Source organism: Thunnus maccoyii, chromosome 12 (genome assembly GCF_910596095.1).
Source record: "Thunnus maccoyii chromosome 12, fThuMac1.1, whole genome shotgun sequence".
In the NCBI taxonomy this organism is placed as follows: Eukaryota; Metazoa; Chordata; class Actinopteri; order Scombriformes; family Scombridae; genus Thunnus; species Thunnus maccoyii.
The window spans coordinates 28,482,747-28,508,250 of record NC_056544.1 but is presented as its reverse complement, the minus strand read 5'-3'; the positions used below and the strand labels follow the sequence as shown (position 1 = coordinate 28,508,250).

Here is a 25,504-nt window from a genome sequence, read left to right as displayed (position 1 = left end):
CATTAGTAACTGATAGTATTAGAGAATCTGCCCGATGAGAAATACAAAAAAGATCAATAAGTCACAACAGTTCAATCTGCTACAGTGCACCACAATTGCTCAGAAAACTGCTGCACCACTTCTATAGTAGCTTCAACAGCTACATCAAAACATTTTTTTTAAATAGTTTCCCAAATAGTTGAAGAAATTTGGCTTTTAACCATTGGATTAACTGGGGGCTTTCCTCAGCTTCTTGTCTGGCCTGCATATCCTGTTCTTCTTTCAGTTTTTTTATTTCTTCCTCCATTTCCCTGTCAAGAGCATCCCTCAACATTTTCTCCTTCTGCGCCTCCATTTCTCTCAGCTGTTGCTGTAGCTTTTTCTCTCGTTCCTCCAGTTCTTCCTGCTCTTTGCGGTTTTGCTCTTCTTTCTCTTTCAAGATTCTTTGTTCCTTTTCTTGTCTTTCTCTCTCTGCCTGAGCAGCCTTCAAATATTTCTCCCTCTCAGCCATTTTTCTCAGCTCTTCCTTTTCTTGTCTTTCTCTCTCTGCCTTCCTCAGTTTCTCCAGCTCTTCTTTCCACTGTTGCTGATGCTTTTCCTCTATTTCCTTCATCAGTTTCTCCTGCTCTTTGCGGTTTCGCTCTTCTTTCTCTTTCAGGATTCGTTGTTTCTCCTTTTCTATCGCTCTCTCTGCCTTTTGGAACATTTCAGTGGTGTAGTAGCTTCCTCCATTCTTCACATTAATATTTCTTATCTTATCGAGCAGCTTGCTGATCTGAGAACGATCCTCCACCTTATTATTGAACACGTGGTACTGGCCGTTACATTTGGCCACAAATTCCTGCAGATCTTCACTGTCCTCCAAGGATCCCTCAATAGGTTTCCCGTTGAGCAGGTCACCATGGGTAAATAGAACCATGCTGTATTTATAGGCTTCCTCACCAAAGATTTTCTGAATCTTCTGCACCGTCTGCTTTTCTTCGTCTGTGAATCTGCCCAGTTTGATGATGATCAAGAAGATATGAGGTCCTGGTGAAGCATAAGAAATGCTCTGAGCAATATATTTATCTGTTTCCTCTTCAATGTCCTTGGTGTCAAACAGGCCTGGAGTGTCAATAACAGCAAACTTTTGTCCATCCACCTCACCATAACCCTTTTGACAGCATTTTGTCAAAGATGTAAAGGAGAACTCAGATTTAAAGCACTTTTGTCCCAGAATGGTGTTTCCTGTGGCGCTCTTCCCAGCTCCAGTCTTCCCCACCATCACAATCCTGATCAGCTCATTGTTGTTGTAAACTGTGGGAGGTGTAGACCTGCCGACTGAAAAAAAGGACAAACAATCAGCAATGACGGCGCCAATAGGTGGCCAGAGGGAACCATAGCCACCCTGATACAATCACTGGCGACATACCCCACCCCATGCTGGCCTCCTTTTCAAAATCCTGTTTGTGTGTGCTCCACCTTCACCTCCCACCCCCTTTTCTAATTATCTTTTTAATGCAAAAAACATGCTTAATACGCTACTGTTTGGCCAGCCGTCAGAATCTGGATCAGCTGCTGATTTCAGAGATCAACTATAGATTTGTCTCCGTCAATAACAGGTTGGTTTTATTTGTGTCTCGGCCTCCGGTCACTGTTGTTGTGGCTGGATGGAGGTGACGTTACCGGTCGTACCACCTGGAAACACAGACGGAGCTGCGCTGACACACAAACCTATTTCATGGGGTTTTAACTGCTGCAGCTCATGTCATGAACCGCTGTCAGTTTCCAGAGCTGCCAACTTTTGACTTCAACTAGGAGTGAGACTAGTTTCCAGGGATGGGGGGTATTTTAGTCGTATTTACTTTTGTTAATAATAAAATGAGCATTATTCGTGGTAAATTGATCCACTCGACCTCTTCCTGTCCTTATAAATCAACATCTTTTTCAAGGTGTCAATCAAGACTTTTTCTTGCTAAGTTGTGTTTGGGTAGCATTTTTGATATACACTGCAGATATTGGCTAAATACATTTTTCTACAAAACATAGGATGAGAATGATCTATGCTTCTCAGCATGAGCACCTGGTTAAAAAAAATGTTTAATTTCCTGCATTTCTACACCACCTAATATCTTGGATTAAGTCAAGAAACAGCCACCTGCACTATTAATTAGATTTAGGATGCTATAAAAACCAAGAATGCATGAAGAACAGTTTATAATTTGGTGGATCAGGATGGGAAATGATTATCAGAAGAATGGCTGTTTCATATTTGAAATTATGTTTATAAAAACATTGTGTAGCCTAAAATGGCAGTGTACCTAAAATCCTATCGAGAGCAGAGGCCCTAAGCGTGGAAAGTGTCAATTGCGTGAGTCTCACAGTCAGTGCATGAGAGTTGGCAGCCCTGCAGCTTCTAACATGAAGGAATGAGTCCAGCTGTTATTTGTATAGCTTTACATTGTGCTTTGTTTGAAGCATGGCTCTTACTGCGCGGTTGTTAACAACCTTTATTTCTGCGTCCAGTTCAGCTGACATGGTAGCAGTCTGTATTTTGCAGTTCTGATTTAAAAATTTAAATACATTTTAAAAAGTGGAAGACATTGGTAATAAACTTGATACAGTCAATTCAATTTTCAATTCAATTCAATTAAATTTTATTTATATAGCGCCAAATCACAACAAAAGTCATCTCAGGGCACTTTTCACATGTAGCAGGTCTAGACCGTACTCTTTAATTTACAGTCAGTGGAGTTTCACTGCAGAAGAGCAAAAGTGTCAATAAAGAGGCTCATGGCTGAGTATAAAGCTTATTAAACCTTGGTACAAGCCAAAAGAAAGAAGAAATGATGAGGGATGCATCTGTCTTATTTTTGTAATTTTATGTCATCTACATTTTGTTTTTATAAATAGCACTTTATGTTTAGGAAGAGCTGTATTGATATTTTTAAACACATTTATACATTTAACCTCTGGACATAAAACTGAAAGAAATGATCATTTCGCTACTGATTTCTATAAATTCTCAATTTAAGTTATTAGTATATAGTTATATATTGACTTACCTGGTTTAGACATGTTGCTGTTGATTTTTGTTTTAAAGAGAGAAGAGCAGATCTGCTGCTGAAGTGAAGAGGTAAATTTTAGAATCTATCTGCCACTAAACAGCTTTATATAATGTCATGCAAAAAACCACACCCATAAAACGCTGTTGACACCAAAGTACAATGTCCTTCTTCCATTTTCAGGATTCCTTCTGGTAACTGTAAATGGTCAACCATGTTCTTGTAAACCACATTTACAAGAAATGACACCAGTTCTTTTGAATTGCCAACACTCCTGTGGACACAATTAATGTGTCTGGCCCTCAGATATGAATGACCCCGAGACAATCTTTTCTGGCTGTTGTTCAAACTTGATATCAGCAAAATGTGATGTGATAAGTTTCCAGTCACTCTCCTCCCATCTCTTAACTGAAAGCACCGTCTCCATCGATACCATCAAAGAGACGTTTGCTGCAGTTAAACAGTGAACACAGATGGAGATTTACAAAACCATACCCACATCACACTGTTTATGACTAGCAGAGTGAAATCAAGGTGTCTGTTGTTCATTTATAGATCAGGTCTAAAAGCCAAAGTCACAAAAGGTCACCCAAGTTAATTCTACCATTTACTGTATTCAGAGGTTGAATACTAAAGTACTGTAAAACCACTTGAGTAGTACATATGGTACAAACATTACTTCAGGTACACTTAAAAATATTGAAGTTATACTTTTGGGGAGTAGAATTATACTATATTTTGGTCTTGTAAGTACATTAAATATTATAATATTTCTTTGCAAATGTCTTGTTTAATTTTCCCCATTAAATTTTATTTCTGAGTCAAATATCTTCTACATTTTATTTCTGAGTCAACTTTATCTTCTCCCACATTGAAGAGTCTTTCTCACTTGTGTTTTTCATCACAAAACTCTTTTCTGGTGAAATACATTCTCCGCAATAAAGAAGGTGATGCTTTTCAAGTCAAGGAATGCCATCTCCTCTCAGATAAGTTGCAGGCCCTAAGTATGTTATTCATACACAGACTGATGTTTGACGTGTGAACCTCTCAAACTAGAAATGTCATACAATCATTTAGGCTAGTTAATGGCTATCAGACCTGCTCCTTCAGCCCTGTCAGTCTCCTCCATCTTCTTCCTCTCCCTCCTCTCGCCTGTTTTTAGAAACACATTATTTTATTAAACTCACATTTACAAGAACTCAAGGCTTAATGAGTGATCAATCAGTTTAAATTTGTATTTGTCTGAATTGGCAAAATCTTCTCACCTGACCGGCCTTCGGCAGAGCTGCTGCCTTTTTTTGAAGAAATGTCGTTTATCCATCTACAGGTTGAGGAATTGAGGGATATAAAATTGCGTTATGATCAACACAATGTGACCTTTTCACTGACATTAACTGATTATAAACAATAATCTATGCCTAATGATATGATTGTTTTGAAATACTTAAGAGGCATATAAAAGCAAAGTATGTAAAGAGCTGTCAATAACATTATTTCTATCTCTTTGGCTTGTTCACACTTTGGCTGGCTGGCTCGTCAGCCAGTTAGTATAACTTTAGTGTTATACAGCCTATCCTCTTGTCTTTTCCTCACTTAAACCTAAAGTTAACTAACGTTAAGCAAGTAACAAACCAGTAACAACTTGACAGCTCGCTACATTGACCATCATTTGCCACAAATTCATATTGGAGCTTGGTATCTTCACTCTGTAACTACTTACTATTTCACTCTGTATGTTATGTTTATCTTGGTAAAGTTTTAGCCAACATCTCGTCACAACTTCAGTGGTTTCCGACTACCGTTACAGTCTCTACCAAAGATGGTACAGGAATTGCAGGGTGGGCAGCAGAGCCAATGGAGATGCATTTATTTTGGGGGGGCTAGAGAACATTTATGGGGGGCTTAAGCCCTCCAAAAATAGGCCTAGCAACACCCCTGCTTAGAAATCATAAGTTCCCCCCTCTCATTTTGTTATTGTTATGGTATATTTCATTTCCCCTTAAAAAAAAAAAACTGCATTCAAGTTCATTTGATCAAATGACACAGATGTGATGTGTTGTTATTTCCTGGAATTACATACTGTGTGAGAGAAACAGAAACATCATCCTTTGCAATCTGAAAAAAAACAAAACCAACTACAAACAAAGGCATGGATTCAGCAATATTTAATTAATATTTAATGAATATAGTGCAATGCTGTGTTGTGAAGTCGAGCTCCCTGAGGGTCATGATTCAGAAATCAGTGTTTATAGATTGCTAAACAGCGAGTGTGGAAATTTTCAAATTTAACAGTTTTTTGTATAATTATTACTCATGTCAAAATGAGATGAAGCCACATGTCATCATCATGATATCATAATAAAACAATTATAAAAGTACTTCATTCACTCTTCAGGAGAAAAAAATATTAAGTTTTTGCAAATGTTCACTATGTTAACACATCCAGTCATTGATGTCTGATTAGAAGAGAAAATCTCAATCAGTGTTTTAACCTGCTGTACATAATAAGTCAATTCACAATCAGTTCCATTTTTTATTCAACACAATCTGTCCATTAAACCAGTTTATCAGCAATATACAGGAAAATAATGTAGTCAGAACATATGATGATATGTGATATACATAAAAAAGTAGATCTAGGAGCCACATAACATTTTTATGGATCACAAATAAATATGTGTCATTCTGAATCTAAAATAAAACAGAAGCTTCAGGCCAGGGCAATGATTTACTTTCTCGCCTACAGAAGTATATAAACAACAAAAGAAATGAACGAGCACAAAACAAATTCATTCACTGTTTAGTCTGCAAGTCAACATTTGAGAGCATGCAGGCACAGATTAGTCAGAGCAGAAATTGATGTTTTTTTTCAAGTTCAAGTCTGCACCAAGACAAAGTCTGCAAACAGATATCAGCACATTTAGATTGATTTTTAAAATAATGCACACGGTGTTGCTCTTTGGTGGTTAAAAAATGTCACTGTTAAACTTTCATTTTGAGAAGAGAACAATGGCCCTTCACTTCCTGTCTAATTGAACATTTACACCCAGAACTCAGCTTAAGTTTAAGCTAGAGTAAAATGAATTTCTTTGCACATGTCTCGTTTATTTTTCCCCAGTGTATTTTATGTTCTGGTCAACTATCTTCCACATGCAGCTCTGTCCTGTAAAAATACCCTCCAAAAATACAGATTTTAAATTAATAGTTTGTATGGCAAAAGTAAAGAGCAAACTGAGGGGTTGTTAGCATAAAAAGTCACCATGGCTGAAGAGACAAAGACAGTGCCGCCTGCAGAAACATAATGTCCTTTAACAGAAAGAAAGAGAAGGCAGCACAGTCCCGCCCACACAGTTTGACTGACGTGATCTCTCAGAGGTGAAGTGCAGAAGCACCAATGTCAAAAACAAAATGTAAACAGATTTGTGCATCAGAACTTGTTTCAGTGAGCTAACTGTATATAAAGTAGTTGAAACTAGCTCCACCTGCAGCAGCTACAACAGTAACATGCTGCTCTAACACTGATGCTTCACTATTAATAATCTAATGATGTCATATATAATAGTATATCAGTCAGTGGGATCAATTCTCAGCAAAACAAGCATGCAACAAACCACACCCACAAAACACTGTTGACACCAAAGTACAATGTCCTTCTTCCATTTTCAGGATTCCTTCTGGTAACTGTAAATGGTCAACCATGTTCTTGTAAACCACATTTACAAGAAATGACACCAGTTCTTTTGAATTGCCAACACTCCTGTGGACACAATTAATGTGTCCGGCCCTCAGATATGAATGACCCCGAGACAATCTTTTCTGGCTGTTGTTCAAACTTGATATCAGCAAAATGTGATGTGATAAGTTTCCAGTCACTCTCCTCCCATCTCTTAACTGAAAGCACCGTCTCCATCGATACCATCAAAGAGACGTTTGCTGCAATTAGACGGTGAACACAGATGGAGATTTACAAAACCATACCCACATCACACTGTTTATGACTAGCAGAGTGAAATCAAGGTGTCTGTTGTTCATTTATAGATCAGGTCTAAAAGCCAAAGTCACAAAAGGTCACCCAAGTTAATTCTACCATTTACTGTATTCAGAGGTTGAATACTAAAGTACTGTAAAACCACTCGAGTAGTACTTAAAAATATTGAAGTTATACTTTTGGGGAGTAGAATTATACTATATTTTGGTCTTGTAAGTACATTAAATATTATAGTATTTCTTTGCAAATGTCTTGTTTAATTTTCCCCATTGAATTTTATTTCTGAGTCAAATATCTTCTATATTTTATTTCTGGGTCAACTTTATCTTCTCCCACATTGAAGAGTCTTTCTCACTTGTGTTTTTCATCCTGTTTAATTTCCTGTTTGTTCAGTTCAATGTTTAGTCTTTCCATCCAAATTTTTAGACATGTTGTTATAAAATGACAAGTTTTTTTTTTTTTTTTTAAGTTGCCAATGTCCAAAGCACATGATGACATCTGAATGAAAAGTGGTGAATATTAGTCACTTATTACAAGTACAGTATGTATTCAAAACCAACCAGTTTATGTTATGTAGCAAGTTGTAAAATAACTATAATAATAACAATAATATGATAATAAGAAGTGTAATCAGTATCACGTATGAAGCAGATTAATTTATACATTTAACTACTTCAGTTATCAACAGATTGTTATTCACTCTTTCCAATCTGCTCATAAAATCATTTTATTTGTTGCACTTATTTCACTTTATCTCCAGAGGCTTTGATAGAATATCTGAAATAAACACCGACCACTTTTTTAATCTGTACTTTGAAAGACAGAAGACATTGATTTTATTAATTTTGCAAACATGCATCAAAACTCAGAAAAAACACTCAATGTTGTCATCTACAGATTCTTTTCAGTCACTCTGTTAAACCAGTGTGTCAGCTCTGTGGAGGAAAATGATAATGATTACAACTTAATCACAATTCATGTTTTTGAACATTTAAAAAGTGGTGTGAAGAAATTGAACATTATCAGCTGTGATGATAGAAGAACTAGTCTCCATCAAGGTCCATGCAGTCAAACACAAGAAACAAGAAATACTGTTGAATCAAAGATACAACACAGTTAAGTACTATACAGGCCACACAACACTTTACATCTTCAATGAATAAATGTCCATCTTTTATCTCATTTTATCTTATCTTCACTTTTTATCACAGAGCTCTTTTCTGGTGAAATGCATTCTCCGCAATAAAGGAGGTGATGCTTTTCATGTTTCCAGTTTGACAACCAACATTAATTAAAAGACAATAAAAAGACTTTCTGTTTGCAGGAATTTGGACTTAATCAGCTACTGATTCAAGAAAGAGAACGTCACAATGCCGTCCACCATGTCTGATCGACAGGTCATGTTTTTTTGGGGGGGTGGTTTGTCTTTCTGAACTGAAACATTTGTACAGAGTTGAGCTGTCTTCCTACTTAGAAAAAGGGGTGTCACTAGAGATTTATGGATAGGTGGGTCTGGGGGGAGGATTTTTCTTTTCAAATGGTCCCAAGATGTCTGCTTGTCATGAATTTTTAGAGTAGCAATAGGTGTAAAATCAATCAAAAATATGGCTATTTGGTCAAATTGACACACAGTAGATCTGACTTAAAGGCTTTCCATCTTCTTACAACAGGCACAGCTCAAGCAAAGGTATTGAAGTCAAGGAATGCCATCTCCTCTCAGATAAGTTGCAGGTCCTAAGTATGTTATTCATACACAGACTGATGTTTGACGTGTGAACCTCTCAAACTAGAAATGTCATACAATCATTTAGGCTAGTTAATGGCTATCAGACCTGCTCCTTCAGCCCTGTCAGTCTCCTCCATCTTCTTCCTCTCCCTCCTCTCGCCTGTTTTTAGAAACACATTATTTTATTAAACTCACATTTACAAGAACTCAAGGCTTAATGAGTGATCAATCAGTTTAAATTTGTATTTGTCTGAATTGGCAAAATCTTCTCACCTGTCCGGCCTTCGGCAGAGCTGCTGCCTTTTTTTGAAGAAATGTCGTTTGTCCATCTACAGGTTGAGGAATTGAGGGATATAAAATTGCGTTATGATCAACACAATGTGACCTTTTCACTGACATTAACTGATTATAAACAATAATCTATGCCTAATGATATGATTGTTTTGAAATACTTAAGAGGCATATAAAAGCAAAGTATGTAAAGAGCTGTCAATAACATTATTTCTATCTCTTTGGCTTGTTCACACTTTGGCTGGCTGGCTCGTCAGCCAGTTAGTATAACTTTAGTGTTATACAGCCTATCCTCTTGTCTTTTCCTCACTTAAACCTAAAGTTAAGCAACGTTAAGCAAGTAACAAACCAGTAACAGCTTGACAGCTCGCTACATTGACCATCATTTGCCACAAATTCATATTGGAGCTTGGTATCTTCACTCTGTAACTACTTACTATTTCACTCTGTATGTTATGTTTGTCTTGGTAAAGTTTTAGCCAACATCTCGTCACAACTTCAGTGGTTTCCGACTACCGTTACAGTCTCTACCAAAGATGGTACAGGAATTGCAGGGTGGGCAGCAGAGCCAATGGAGATGCTAGATTAGAGCAGCAGCAGCCTCTCCCAGGATGCAATGGCACAATTTGATCGATTTTAATGAAAAATGAACAAGAAAAACCGACTGATGATTTAAACTAATAATGTACATTTATTTTGGGGGGGCTAGAGAACATTTATGGGGGGCTTAAGCCCTCCAAAAATAGGCCTAGCAACACCCCTGCTTAGAAATCATAAGTTCCCCCCTCTCATTTTGTTGTTGTTATGGTATATTTCATTTCCCCTTAAAAAAAAAACTGCATTCAAGTTCATTTGATCAAATGACACAGATGTGATGTGTTGTTATTTCCTGGAATTACATACTGTGTGAGAGAAACAGAAACATCATCCTTTGCAATCTGAAAAAAACCAAAACCAACTACAAACAAAGGCATGGATTCAGCAATATTTAATTAATATTTAATGAATATAGCGCAATGCTGTGTTGTGAAGTCGAGCTCCCTGAGGGTCATGATTCAGAAATCAGTGTTTATAGATTGCTAAACAGCGAGTGTGGAAATTTTCAAATTTAACAGTTTTTTGTATAATTATTACTCATGTCAAAATTAGATGAAGCCACATGTCATCATCATGATATCATAATAAAACAATTATAAAAGTACTTCATTCACTCTTCAGGAGAAAAAAATATTAAGTTTTTGCAAATGTTCACTATGTTAACACATCCAGTCATTGATGTCTGATTAGAAGAGAAAATCTCAATCAGTGTTTTAACCTGCTGTACATAATAAGTCAATTCACAATCAGTTCCATTTTTTATTCAACACAATCTGTCCATTAAACCAGTTTATCAGCAATATACAGGAAAATAATGTAGTCAGAACATATGATGATATGTGATATACATAAAAAAGTAGATCTAGGAGCCACATAACATTTTTATGGATCACAAATAAATATGTGTCATTCTGAATCTAAAATAAAACAGAAGCTTCAGGCCAGGGCAATGATTTACTTTCTCGCCTACAGAAGTATATAAACAACAAAAGAAATGAACGAGCACAAAACAAATTCATTCACTGTTTAGTCTGCAAGTCAACATTTGAGAGCATGCAGGCACAGATTAGTCAGAGCAGAAATTGATGTTTTTTTTTCAAGTTAAAGTCTGCACCAAGACAAAGTCTGCAAACAGATATCAGCACATTTAGATTGATTTTTAAAATAATGCACACGGTGTTGCTCTTTGGTGGTTAAAAAATGTCACTGTTAAACTTTCATTTTGAGAAGAGAACAATGGCCCTTCACTTCCTGTCAAATTGAACATTTACACCCAGAACTCAGCTTAAGTTTAAGCTAGAGTAAAATGAATTTCTTTGCACATGTCTCGTTTATTTTTCCCCAGTGTATTTTATGTTCTGGTCAACTATCTTCCACATGCAGCTCTGTCCTGTAAAAATACCCTCCAAAAATACAGATTTTAAATTAATAGTTTGTATGGCAAAAGTAAAGAGCAAACTGAGGGGTTGTTAGCATAAAAAGTCACCATGGCTGAAGAGACAAAGACAGTGCCGCCTGCAGAAACATAATGTCCTTTAACAGAAAGAAAGAGAAGGCAGCACAGTCCCGCCCACACAGTTTGACTGACGTGATCTCTCAGAGGTGAAGTGCAGAAGCACCAATGTCAAAAACAAAATGTAAACAGATTTGTGCATCAGAACTTGTTTCAGTGAGCTAACTGTATATAAAGTAGTTGAAACTAGCTCCACCTGCAGCAGCTACAACAGTAACATGCTGCTCTAACACTGATGCTTCACTATTAATAATCTAATGATGTCATATATAATAGTATATCAGTCAGAGGGACCAATTCTCAGCAAAACAAGCATGCAACAAACCACATCCACAAAACACTGTTGACACCAAAGTACAATGTCCTTCTTCCATTTTCAGGATTCCTTCTGGTAACTGTAAATGGTTAACCATGTTCTTCTAAACCACATTTACAAGAAATGACACCAGTTCTTTTGAATTGCCAACACTCCTGTGGACACAATTAATGTGTCCGGCCCTCAGATATGAATGACCCCGAGACAATCTTTTCTGGCTGTTGTTCAAACTTGATATCAGCAAAATGTGATGTGATAAGTTTCCAGTCACTCTCCTCCCATCTCTTAACTGAAAGCACCGTCTCCATCGATACCATCAAAGAGACGTTTGCTGCAATTAGACGGTGAACACAGATGGAGATTTACAAAACCATACCCACATCACACTGTTTATGACTAGCAGAGTGAAATCAAGGTGTCTGTTGTTCATTTATAGATCAGGTCTAAAAGCCAAAGTCACAAAAGGTCACCCAAGTTAATTCTACCATTTACTGTATTCAGAGGTTGAATACTAAAGTACTGTAAAACCACTCGAGTAGTACTTAAAAATATTGAAGTTATACTTTTGGGGAGTAGAATTATACTATATTTTGGTCTTGTAAGTACATTAAATATTATAGTATTTCTTTGCAAATGTCTTGTTTAATTTTCCCCATTGAATTTTATTTCTGAGTCAAATATCTTCTATATTTTATTTCTGGGTCAACTTTATCTTCTCCCACATTGAAGAGTCTTTCTCACTTGTGTTTTTCATCCTGTTTAATTTCCTGTTTGTTCAGTTCAATGTTTAGTCTTTCCATCCAAATTTTTAGACATGTTGTTATAAAATGACAAGTTTTTTTTTTTTTTTTTAAGTTGCCAATGTCCAAAGCACATGATGACATCTGAATGAAAAGTGGTGAATATTAGTCACTTATTACAAGTACAGTATGTATTCAAAACCAACCAGTTTATGTTATGTAGCAAGTTGTAAAATAACTATAATAATAACAATAATATGATAATAAGAAGTGTAATCAGTATCACGTATGAAGCAGATTAATTTATACATTTAACTACTTCAGTTATCAACAGATAGTTATTCACTCTTTCCAATCTGCTCATAAAATCATTTTATTTGTTGCACTTATTTCACTTTATCTCCAGAGGCTTTGATAGAATATCTGAAATAAACACTGACCACTTTTTTAATCTGTACTTTGAAAGACAGAAGACATTGATTTTATTAATTTTGCAAACATGCATCAAAACTCAGAAAAAACACTCAATGTTGTCATCTACAGATTCTTTTCAGTCACTCTGTTAAACCAGTGTGTCAGCTCTGTGGAGGAAAATGATAATGATTACAACTTAATCACAATTCATGTTTTTGAACATTTAAAAAGTGGTGTGAAGAAATTGAACATTATCAGCTGTGATGATAGAAGAACTAGTCTCCATCAAGGTCCATGCAGTCAAACACAAGAAACAAGAAATACTGTTGAATCAAAGATACAACACAGTTAAGTACTATACAGGCCACACAACACTTTACATCTTCAATGAATAAATGTCCATCTTTTATCTCATTTTATCTTATCTTCACTTTTTATCACAGAGCTCTTTTCTGGTGAAATGCATTCTCCGCAATAAAGGAGGTGATGCTTTTCATGTTTCCAGTTTGACAACCAACATTAATTAAAAGACAATAAAAAGACTTTCTGTTTGCAGGAATTTGGACTTAATCAGCTACTGATTCAAGAAAGAGAACGTCACAATGCCGTCCACCATGTCTGATCGACAGGTCATGTTTTTTTGGGGGGGTGGTTTGTCTTTCTGAACTGAAACATTTGTACAGAGTTGAGCTGTCTTCCTACTTAGAAAAAGGGGTGTCACTAGAGATTTATGGATAGGTGGGTCTGGGGGGAGGATTTTTCTTTTCAAATGGTCCCAAGATGTCTGTTTGTCATGAATTTTTAGAGTAGCAATAGGTGTAAAATCAATCAAAAATATGGCTATTTGGTCAAGTTGACACACAGTAGATCTGACTTAAAGGCTTTCCATCTTCTTACAACAGGCACACATCAAGCAAAGGTATTGAAGTCAAGGAATGCCATCTCCTCTCAGATAAGTTGCAGGCCCTAAGTATGTTATTCATACACAGACTGATGTTTGACGTGTGAACCTCTCAAACTAGAAATGTCATACAATCATTTAGGCTAGTTAATGGCTATCAGACCTGCTCCTTCAGCCCTGTCAGTCTCCTCCATCTTCTTCCTCTCCCTCCTCTCGCCTGTTTTTAGAAACACATTATTTTATTAAACTCACATTTACAAGAACTCAAGGCTTAATGAGTGATCAATCAGTTTAAATTTGTATTTGTCTGAATTGGCAAAATCTTCTCACCTGACCGGCCTTCGGCAGAGCTGCTGCCTTTTTTTGAAGAAATGTCGTTTATCCATCTACAGGTTGAGGAATTGAGGGATATAAAATTGCGTTATGATCAACACAATGTGACCTTTTCACTGACATTAACTGATTATAAACAATAATCTATGCCTAATGATATGATTGTTTTGAAATACTTAAGAGGCATATAAAAGCAAAGTATGTAAAGAGCTGTCAATAACATTATTTCTATCTCTTTGGCTTGTTCACACTTTGGCTGGCTGGCTCGTCAGCCAGTTAGTATAACTTTAGTGTTATACAGCCTATCCTCTTGTCTTTTCCTCACTTAAACCTAAAGTTAAGTAACGTTAAGCAAGTAACAAACCAGTAACAGCTTGACAGCTCGCTACATTGACCATCATTTGCCACAAATTCATATTGGAGCTTGGTATCTTCACTCTGTAACTACTTACTATTTCACTCTGTATGTTATGTTTGTCTTGGTAAAGTTTTAGCCAACATCTCGTCACAACTTCAGTGGTTTCCGACTACCGTTACAGTCTCTACCAAAGATGGTACAGGAATTGCAGGGTGGGCAGCAGAGCCAATGGAGATGCTAGATTAGAGCAGCAGCAGCCTCTCCCAGGATGCAATGGCACAATTTGATCGATTTTAATGAAAAATGAACAAGAGAAACCTGCTGATGATTTAAACTAATAATGTACATTTATTTTGGGGGGGCTAGAGAACATTTATGGGGGGCTTAAGCCCTCCAAAAATAGGCCTAGCAACACCCCTGCTTAGAAATCATAAGTTTCCTCCCTCTCATTTTGTTATTGTTATGGTATATTTCATTTCCCCTTAAAAAAAAAAACTGCATTCAAGTTCATTTGATCAAATGACACAGATGTGATGTGTTGTTATTTCCTGGAATTACATACTGTGTGAGAGAAACAGAAACATCATCCTTTGCAATCTGAAAAAAAACAAAACCAACTACAAACAAAGGCATGGATTCAGCAATATTTAATTAATATTTAATGAATATAGTGCAATGCTGTGTTGTGAAGTCGAGCTCCCTGAGGGTCATGATTCAGAAATCTGTGTTTATAGATTGCTAAACAGCGAGTGTGGAAATTTTCAAATTTAACAGTTTTTTGTATAATTATTACTCATGTCAAAATGAGATGAAGCCACATGTCATCATCATGATATCATAATAAAACAATTATAAAAGTACTTCATTCACTCTTCAGGAGAAAAAAATATTAAGTTTTTGCAAATGTTCACTATGTTAACACATCCAGTCATTGATGTCTGATTAGAAGAGAAAATCTCAATCAGTGTTTTAACCTGCTGTACATAATAAGTCAATTCACAATCACTTCCATTTTTTATTCAACACAATCTGTCCATTAAACTAGTTTATCAGCAATATACAGGAAAATAATGTAGTCAGAACATATGATGATATGTGATATACATAAAAAAGTAGATCTAGGAGACACATCACATTTTTATGGATCACAAATAAATATGTGTCATTCTGAATCTAAAATAAAACAGAAGCTTCAGGCCAGGGCAATGATTTACTTTCTCGCCTACAGAAGTATATAAACAACAAAAGAAATGAACGAGCACAAAACAAATTCATTCACTGTTTAGTCTGCAAGTCAACATTTGAGAGCATGCAGGCACAGATTAGTCAGAGCAGAAATTGATGTTTTTTTTCAAGTTCAAGTCTGCACCAAGACAAAGTCTGCAAACAGATATCAGCACATTTAGATTGATTTTTAAAATAATGCACACGGTGTTGCTCTTTGGTGGTTAAAAAATGTCACTGTTAAACTTTCATTTTGAGAAGAGAACAATGGCCCTTCACTTCCTGTCTAATTGAACATTTACACCCAGAACTCAGTTAAGTTTAAGCTAGAGTAAAATGTATTTCTTTGCACATGTCTCGTTTATTTTTCCCCAGTGTATTTTATGTTCCGGTCAACTATCTTCCACATGTAGCTCTGTCCTGTAAAAATACCCTCCAAAAATACAGATTTTAAATTAATAGTTTGTATGGAAAAAGTAAAGAGCAAACTGAGGGGTTGTTAGCATAAAAAGTCACCATGGCTGAAGAGACAAAGACAGTGCCGCCTGCAGAAACATAATTTCCTTTAACAGAAAGAAAGAGAAGGCAGCACAGTCCCACCCACACAGTTTGACTGACGTGATCTCTCAGAGGTGAAGTGCAGAAGCACCAATGTCAAAAACAAAATGTAAACAGATTTGTGCATCAGAACTTGTTTCAGTGAGCTAACTGTATATAAAGTAGTTGAAACTAGCTCCACCTGCAGCAGCTACAACAGTAACATGCTGCTCTAACACTGATGCTTCACTATTAATAATCTAATGATGTCATATATAATAGTATATCAGTCAGAGGGATCAATTCTCAGCAAAACAAGCATGCAACAAACCACATCCACAAAACACTGTTGACACCAAAGTACAATGTCCTTCTTCCATTTTCAGGATTCCTTCTGGTAACTGTAAATGGTTAACCATGTTCTTCTAAACCACATTTACAAGAAATGACACCAGTTCTTTTGAATTGCCAACACTCCTGTGGACACAATTAATGTGTCTGGCCCTCAGATATGAATGACCCCGAGACAATCTTTTCTGGCTGTTGTTCAAACTTGATGTCAGCAAAATGTGATGTGATAAGTTTCCAGTCACTCTCAAAGAGACGTTTGCTGCAGTTAAACAGTGAACACAGATGGAGATTTACAAAACAATACCCACATCACCTTGATTTCACTGTGTTTACGACTAGCAGAGTGAAATCAAGGTGTCTGTTGTTCATTTATAGATCAGGTCTAAAAACCAAAGTCACAAAAGGTCACCCAAGTTAATTCTACCATTTACTGTATTCAGAGGTTGAATACTAAAGTACTGTAAAACCACTTGAGTAGTATATATGGTACAAACATTACTTCAGGTACACTTAAAAATATTGAAGTTATACTTTTGGGGAGTAGAATTATACTATATTTTGGTCTTGTAAGTACATTAAATATTATAGTATTTCTTTGCAAATGTCTTGTTTAATTTTCCCCATTGAATTTTATTTCTGAGTCAAATATCTTCTACATTTTATTTCTGGGTCAACTTTATCTTTTCTCACATTGAAGAGTCTTTCTCACTTGTGTTTTTCATCCTGTTTAATTTCCTGTTTGTTCAGTTCAATGTTTAGTCTTTCCATCCAAATTTTTAGACATGTTGTTATAAAATGACAAGTTTTTTTTTTTTTTTTAAAGTTGCCAATGTCCAAAGCACATGATGACATCTGAATGAAAAGTGGTGAATATTAGTCACTTATTACAAGTACAGTATGTATTCAAAATCAACCAGTTTATGTTATGTAGCAAGTTGTAAAATAACTATAATAATAACAATAATATGATAATAAGAAGTGTAATCAGTATCACGTATGAAGCAGATTAATTTATACATTTAACTACTTCAGTTATCAACAGATTGTTATTCACTCTTTCCAATCTGCTCATAAAGTCATTTTATTTGTTGCACTTGTTGTTTCACTTTATCTCCAGAGGCTTTGATAGAATATCTGAAATAAACACTGACCACTTTTATAATCTGTACTTTGAAAGACAGAAGACATTGATTTTATTAATTTTGCAAACATGCATCAAAACTCAGAAAAAACACTCAATGTTTTCATCTACAGATTCTTTTCAGTCACTCTGTTAAACCAGTGTGTCAGCTCTGTGGAGGAAAATGATAAATCCTCGCTCCACTGATTATAACAATGATGATTACAACTACAATTCACGTTTCTTCTTATTGAAAAAGTGATGCAAACAGATTAAAACATTATCAGCTGTGATGAAATAAGAACTAGTCTCCATCAAGGTCCATGCAGTCAAACATAAGAAACAAGAAATACTGTTGAATCAAAGATACAACACAGTTAAGTACTATACAGGCCACATAACACTTTACATCTTCAATGAATAAATGTCCGTCTTTTATCTCATTTTATCTAATCTCTCACTTTATGTCACAGAGCTCTTTTCTGATGAAATAAATTCTATGAAATGCATTAAAGTGATGTTCCACATTTCCAGTTGGAAAGCCAACTTTAATTAATAAAAAGAGTTTGTGTTTACAGGAACTTAAACTTAATCAACAACTCATTCAAGGAAGAGAACATCACAATCACATCCACCATGTCCACCAATATAATAAGCACCCAAAACACTTCCCTGTGTTACTTACAGTAGATGTTCAACCTCAAGGATGACATACATGAAGTGAGTTTTCTAAAATACATCGGATAACCATCGGATAACATCACTCATTAAACTATAATTCATTTCAAACATGGGATATTTCAATAATACATTTTCCAAACAGTCTTTAAAAAGTATTAGGACCTCAGCATATTAAGCTCCTAGAAGGAGGGTTCTAGATCATCAAAGGAAAATATCAAACATTAAAATCTAAGCAAACTACAATTTTTTGCAAATCATGTCCAATAATAAAACACTCATTAGTAACTGATAGTATTAGAGAATCTGCCCGATGAGAAATACAAAAAAGATCAATAAGTCACAACAGTTCAATCTGCTACAGTGCACCACAATCAAAAAGAAAATTGCCCAGAAAACTGCTGCACCACTTCTGTAGTAGCTTCAACAGCTACATAAAAACTTTTTTTTTTAAAGCTCCAACAGCCATACCAACTAATACTTTACCAACTTCCTTAACTGCCTTTTTTAACCATTGGATTAACTGGGGGCTTTCCTCAGCTTCTTGTCTGGCCTGCATATCCTGTTCTTCTTTCAGTTTTTTTATTTCTTCCTCCATTTCCCTGTCAAGAGCATCCCTCAACATTTTCTCCTTCTGTGCCTCCATTTCTCTCAGCTGTTGCTGATACTTTTTCTCTCGTTCCTCCAGTTCTTCCTGCTCTTTGCGGTTTTGCTCTTCTTTCTCTTTCAAGATTCTTTGTTCCTTTTCTTGTCTTTCTCTCTCTGCCTGAGCAGCCTTCAAATATTTCTCCCTCTCAGCCTCCATTTTTCTCAGCTGTTCCTTTTCTTGTCTTTCTCTCTCTGCCTTCCTCAGTTTCTCCAGCTCTTCTTTCCACTGTTGCTGATGCTTTTCCTCTAATTCCTTTCTCAGTTTCTCCTGCGCTTTGCGGTTTCGCTCTTCTTTCTCTTTCAGGAGTCTTTGTTTCTCCTCTTCTATCGCTCTCTCTACCATTTGGAACATTTCAGTGGTGTAGTAGCTTCCTCCATTCTTCACATTTATATTTCTTATCTTATCAAGCAGCTCACTGACCTGAGAACGATCCTTCACCTCATTATTGAACACGTGGTACTGGCCGTTACATTTGGCCACAAATTCCTGCAGATCTTCACTGTCCTCCAAGGATCCCTCAATAGGTTTCCCGTTGAGCAGGTCACCATGGGTAAATAGAACCATGCTGTATTTATAGGCTTCCTCACCAAAGATTTTCTGAATCTTCTGCACCGTCTGCTTTTCTTCGTCTGTGAATCTGCCCAGTTTGATGATGATCAAGAAGATATGAGGTCCTGGTGAAGCATAAGAAATGCTCTGAGCAATATCTTTAAGTGTTTTCACTTCAGTGTTCTTGGTGTCAAACAGGCCTGGAGTGTCAATAACAGCAATCTTTTGTCCATCCACCTCACCATAAACCTTTTCACAGCATTTTGTCAAAGATGTAAAGGAGAACTCAGATTTAAAGCACTTTTGTCCCAGAATGGTGTTTCCTGTGGCGCTCTTCCCAGCTCCAGTCTTCCCCACCATCACAATCCTGATCAGTTCATTGTTGTTGTAAACTGTGGAAGGTGGACAAACAATCAGCAATGACGGCGCCAATAGGTGGCCAGAGGGAACCATAGCCACCCTGATACAATCACTGGCGACATACCCCACCCCATGCTGGCCTCCTTTTCAAAATCCTGTTTGTGTGTGCTCCACCTTCACCTCCCACCCCCTTTTCTAATTATCTTTTTAATGCAAAAAACATGCTTAATACGCTACTGTTTGGCCGTCAGAATCTGGATCAGCTGCTGATTTCAGAGATCAACTATAGATTTGTCTCTGTCAATAACGGGTTGGTTTTATTTGTGTCTCGGCCTCCGGTTACTGTTGTTGTGGCTGGATGGAGGTGACGTTACCGGTCGTACCACCTGGAAACACAGGCGGAGCTGCGCTGACACACAAACCTATTTCATGGGGTTTTAACTGCTGCAGCTCATGTCATGAACCACTGTCAGCTTCCAGAGCTGCCAACTTTTGACTTCAACTAGGAGTGAGACTAGTTTCCAGGGATGGGGGGTATTTTAGTCGTATTTACTTTTGTTAATAATAAAATGAGCATTATTCGTGGTAAATTGATCCACTCGACCTCTTCCTGTCCTTATAAATCAACACCTTTTTCAAGGTGTCAATCAAGACTTTTTCTTGCTAATTTGTGTTTGGGTAGCATTTTTGATATACACTGCAGATATTGGCTAAATACATTTTTCTACAAAACATAGGATAAGAATGATCTATGCTTCTCAGCATGAGCGCCTGGTTAAAAAAAATGTTGTTTTTTTTAAATTTCCTGCATTTCTACACCACCTAATATCTTGGATTAAGTCAAGAAACAGCCACCTGCACTATTAATTAGATTTAGGATGCTATAAAAACCAAGAACGCACCAAGAACAGTTTATAATTTGGTGGATCAGGATGGGAAATGATCATCAAAAGAATGGCTGTTTCATATTTGAAATTATGTTTATAAAAACATTGTGTAGCCTAAAATGGCAGTGTACCTAAAATCCTATCGAGAGCAGAGGCCCTAAGCGTGGAAAGTGTCAATTGCATGAGTCTCACAGTCAGTGCATGAGAGTTGGCAGCCCTGCAGCTTCTAACATGAAGGAATGAGTCCAGCTGTTATTTGTATAGCTTTACATTGTGCTTTGTTTGAAGCATGGCTCTTACTGCGCGGTTGTTAACAACCTTTATTTCTGCGTCCAGTTCAGCTGACATGGTAGCAGTCTGTATTTTGCAGTTCTGATTTAAAAATTTAAATACATTTTAAAAAGTGAAAGACATTGGTAATAAACTTGATACAGTCAATTCAATTTTCAATTCAATTCAATTCAATTTTATTTATATAGCGCCAAATAACAACAAAAGTCATCTCAGGGCACTTTTCACATGGAGCAGGTCTAGACCGTACTCTTTAATTTACAGTCAGTGGAGTTTCACTGCAGAAGAGCAAAAGTGTCAATAAAGAGGCTCATGGCTGAGTATAAAGCTTATTAAACCTTGGTACAAGCCAAAAGAAAGAAGAAATGATGAGGGATGCATCTGTCTTATTTTTTTAATTATCAGTGTGTCAATTGTTTTTTAAATTTTATGTCATCTACATTTTGTTTTTATGAATAGCACTTTATGTTTAGGAAGAGCTGTATTGATATTTTTAAACACATTTATACATTTAACCTCTGGACATAAAACTAAAAGAAATGATCATTTTGCTACTGATTTCTATAAATTCTCAATTTAAGTTATTAGTATATAGTTATATATTGACTTACCTGGTTTAGACATATTGCTGTTGATTTTTGTTTTCAAGAGAGAAGAGCAGATCTGCTGCTGAAGTGAAGAGGTAAATTTTAGAATCTATCTGCCACTAAACAGCTTTATATAATGTCATGCAAAAAACCACACCCATAAAACGCTGTTGACACCAAAGTACAACATCATTCTTCTTCCACTGTCAGGATTCTTTCTGGTAACTGTAAATGGTTAACCATGTTCTTCTAAACCACATTTACAAGAAATGACACCAGTTCTTTTGATTTGCCAACACTCCTGTGGACACACTGAATGTGTCTGGCCCTCGGAATTGAAATTTGTAGTCCTTTTTCACAAAACGATGTCAGTAAACATGGATGCACATGTCAACTGACAACAAATGCTGCTTAACTAGATTATAAAACACTTTTAGATTTCACTTGTTGCAGAACTTTTAAATAAATCAACAGATACTTACATACTTGAACTTCTTTAAACATGGTTTAAATACTTTTTAGAGTGATAAAGGTGGGGTGAGGGGAGGAATTATAATTTGCGAGTAGTGATTGGTACATAAAATTATGTGTTTAAAATTTGCACACAAGTAGCTATATTTCCTGGAATTATCTGAAAATGTAATGTGGCTGGGCAGGATGTCATAAGTCCACAGTCACTCTCACTCTCTTAACTGAAAGCACCGTCTCCATCGATACCATCAAAGAGACATTTGCTGCAGTTAAACGGTGAACACAGATGGAGATTTACAAAACCATACCCACTTCACACTGTTTACGACCAGCAGAGTGAAATCAAGGTGTCTGTTGTTCATTTATAGATCAGGTCTAAAAGCCAAAGTCACAAAAGGTCACCCAAGTTGATTCTACCATTTACTGTATTCAGAGGTTGAATACTAAAGTACTGTAAAACCACTTGAGTAGTACATATGGTATAAACATTACTTCAGGTACACTTAAAAATATTGAAGTTATACTTTTGGGGAGTAGAATTATACTATATTTTGGTCTTGTAAGTACATTAAATATTATAGTATTTCTTTGCAAATGTCTTGTTTAATTTTCCCCATTGAATTTTATTTCTGAGTCAAATATCTTCTATATTTTATTTCTGGGTCAACTTTATCTTCTCCCACATTGAAGAGTCTTTCTCACTTGTGTTTTTCATCCTGTTTAATTTCCTGTTTGTTCAGTTCAATGTTTAGTCTTTCCATCCAAATTTTTAGACATGTTGTTATAAAATGACAAGTTTTTTTTAAAAAAGTTGCCAATGTCCAAAGTACATGATGACATCTGAATGAAAAGTGGTGAATATTAGTCACTTATTACAAGTACAGTATGTATTCAAAACCAACCAGTTTATGTTATGTAGCAAGTTGTAAAATAACTATAATAATAATAATAATAATAATAATATGATAATAAGAAGTGTAATCAGTATCACGTATGAAGCAGATTAATTTATACATTTAACTACTTCAGTTATCAACAGATAGTTATTCACTCTTTCCAATCTGCTCATAAAATCATTTTATTTGTTGCACTTATTTCACTTTATCTCCAGAGGCTTTGATAGAATATCTGAAATAAACACTGACCACTTTTTTAATCTGTACTTTGAAAGACAGAAGACATTGATTTTATTAATTTTGCAAACATGCATCAAAACTCAGAAAAAACACTCAATGTTGTCATCTACAGATTCTTTTCAGTCACTCTGTTAAACCAGTGTGTCAGCTCTGTGGAGGAAAATGATAATGATTACAACTTAATCACAATTCATGTTTTTGAACATTTAAAAAGTGGTGTGAAGAAATTAAACATTATCAGCTGTGATGATAGAAGAACTAATCTCCATCAAGGCCCATGCAGTCAAACACAAGAAACAAGAAATACTGTTGAATCAAAGATACAACACAGTTAAGTACTATACAGGCCACACAACACTTTACATCTTCAATGAATAAATGTCCATCTTTTATCTCATTTTATCTTATCTTCACTTTTTATCACAGAGCTCTTTTCTGGTGAAATGCATTCTCCGCAATAAAGGAGGTGATGCTTTTCATGTTTCCAGTTTGACAACCAACATTAATTAAAAGACAATAAAAAGACTTTCTGTTTGCAGGAATTTGGACTTAATCAGCTACTGATTCAAGAAAGAGAACGTCACAATGCCGTCCACCATGTCTGATGGACAGGTCATGTTTTTTTGGGGGGGTGGTTTGTCTTTCTGAACTGAAACATTTGTACAGAGTTGAGCTGTCTTCCTACTTAGAAAAAGGGGCGTCACTAGAGATTTATGGATAGGGGGGGCAAGCCTTCACTAGGAGGGTCTGGGAGAAGGATTTTTTTTTTTTAAATGGTCCCAAAATGTCTGTTTGTCTGCACTCCCTTAATTCTATCGTTTAGCGTAGCAACGCTGACTTTGTTTTATGTTAGGGAACCCTCGTTAGCTGATTGGAGCCACTGCTGTTTTGTCTCCGGTCCTTTTGTCTCCTTTTGTGTCCTGCTGTTTCGGCTGCTTGCTGTGTCTCCGCTGCTGCTCTGTGTGCTTAGTGTGCACCTGCTGCTGCTGTGCTGTTGCCACAGTTTCGCTTGGTCCCCGACTGGTTGGCTGCCTCTCTCTCCCTCTGTCGCCGTGCTTGCTGCTGTTTGCTGGGGGCTTCCATGGTGGCGCTGTTAGGGTGGTGGTAGGCCGCCTTGCCGTTGACTCTAAACAACTGAGCTGTGTGTGGGACTAACTCTTTTTTTAACGTTATTTATCTTGTGAATGTGTCGAGTTACTCTTGTGTTTAGTTTGAATTATTCTTTTGTTTAGTTTGGTTAATTAATTTGGTTTAGCCAATTTGGTCATGTAAAAATAAGAGGTTGTAGCATAAAAAGTCACCATGGCTGAAGAGAGAAAGACAGTGCCACCTGCAGAAACATAATGTCCTTTAACAGAAAGAAAGAGAAGGCAGCACAGTCCCGCCCACACAGTTTGACTCACGTGATCTCTCAGAGGTGAAGTGCAGATGCACCAATGTCAAAAACAAAATGTAAACAGATTTGTGCATCAGAACTTGTTTCAGTGAGCTAACTGTATATAAAGTAGTTGAAACTAGCTCCACCTGCAGCAGCTACAACAGTAACATGCTGCTCTAACACTGATGCTTCACTTTTAATAATCTAATGATGTCATATATATTAATATATCAGTCAGAGGGATCAATTCTCAGCAAAACAAGCATGCAACAAACAACATCCACAAAACACTGTTGACACCAAAGTACAATGTCCTTCTTCCATTTTCAGGATTCCTTCTGGTAACTGTAAATGGTTAACCATGTTCTTCTAAACCACATTTACAAGAAATGACACCAGTTCTTTTGAATTGCCAACACTCCTGTGGACACAATTAATGTGTCTGGCCCTCAGATATGAATGACCCCGAGACAATCTTTTCTGGCTGTTGTTCAAACTTGATATCAGCAAAATGTGATGTGATAAGTTTCCAGTCACTCTCCTCCCATCTCTTAACTGAAAGCACCGTCTCCATCGATACCATCAAAGAGACGTTTGCTGCAGTTAAACAGTGAACACAGATGGAGATTTACAAAACCATACCCACATCACACTGTTTATGACTAGCAGAGTGAAATCAAGGTGTCTGTTGTTCATTTATAGATCAGGTCTAAAAGCCAAAGTCACAAAAGGTCACCCAAGTTAATTCTACCATTTACTGTATTCAGAGGTTGAATACTGAAGTACTGTAAAACCACTTGAGTAGTACATATGGTACAAACATTACTTCAGGTACACTTAAAAATATTGAAGTTATACTTTTGGGGAGTAGAATTATACTATATTTTGGTCTTGTAAGTACATTAAATATTATAGTATTTCTTTGCAAATGTCTTGTTTAATTTTCCCCATTGAATTTTATTTCTGAGTCAACTATCTTCTATATTTTATTTCTGGGTCAACTTTATCTTCTCCCACATTGAAGAGTCTTTCTCACTTGTGTTTTTCATCACAAAACTCTTTTCTGGTGAAATACATTCTCCGCAA

General features: G+C 36.4%; 1 protein-coding gene across 1 annotated transcript; it reads right to left on the bottom strand.

The window, feature by feature from the left end:
- Positions 1-2: 2 nt before the first annotated feature.
- LOC121908336 (calponin homology domain-containing protein DDB_G0272472-like) lies at positions 3-24,123 on the bottom strand. The gene is made up of 4 exons (XM_042428253.1): positions 24,018-24,123; positions 18,597-19,700; positions 213-1,299; positions 3-27 (listed from the first exon to the last, which is right to left on the bottom strand). Exons 1-4 carry the CDS (start codon positions 24,121-24,123, stop codon positions 3-5), a joined length of 2,322 nt encoding a protein of 773 aa, XP_042284187.1.
- Between the last annotated feature and the right edge of the window lie 1,381 nt (positions 24,124-25,504).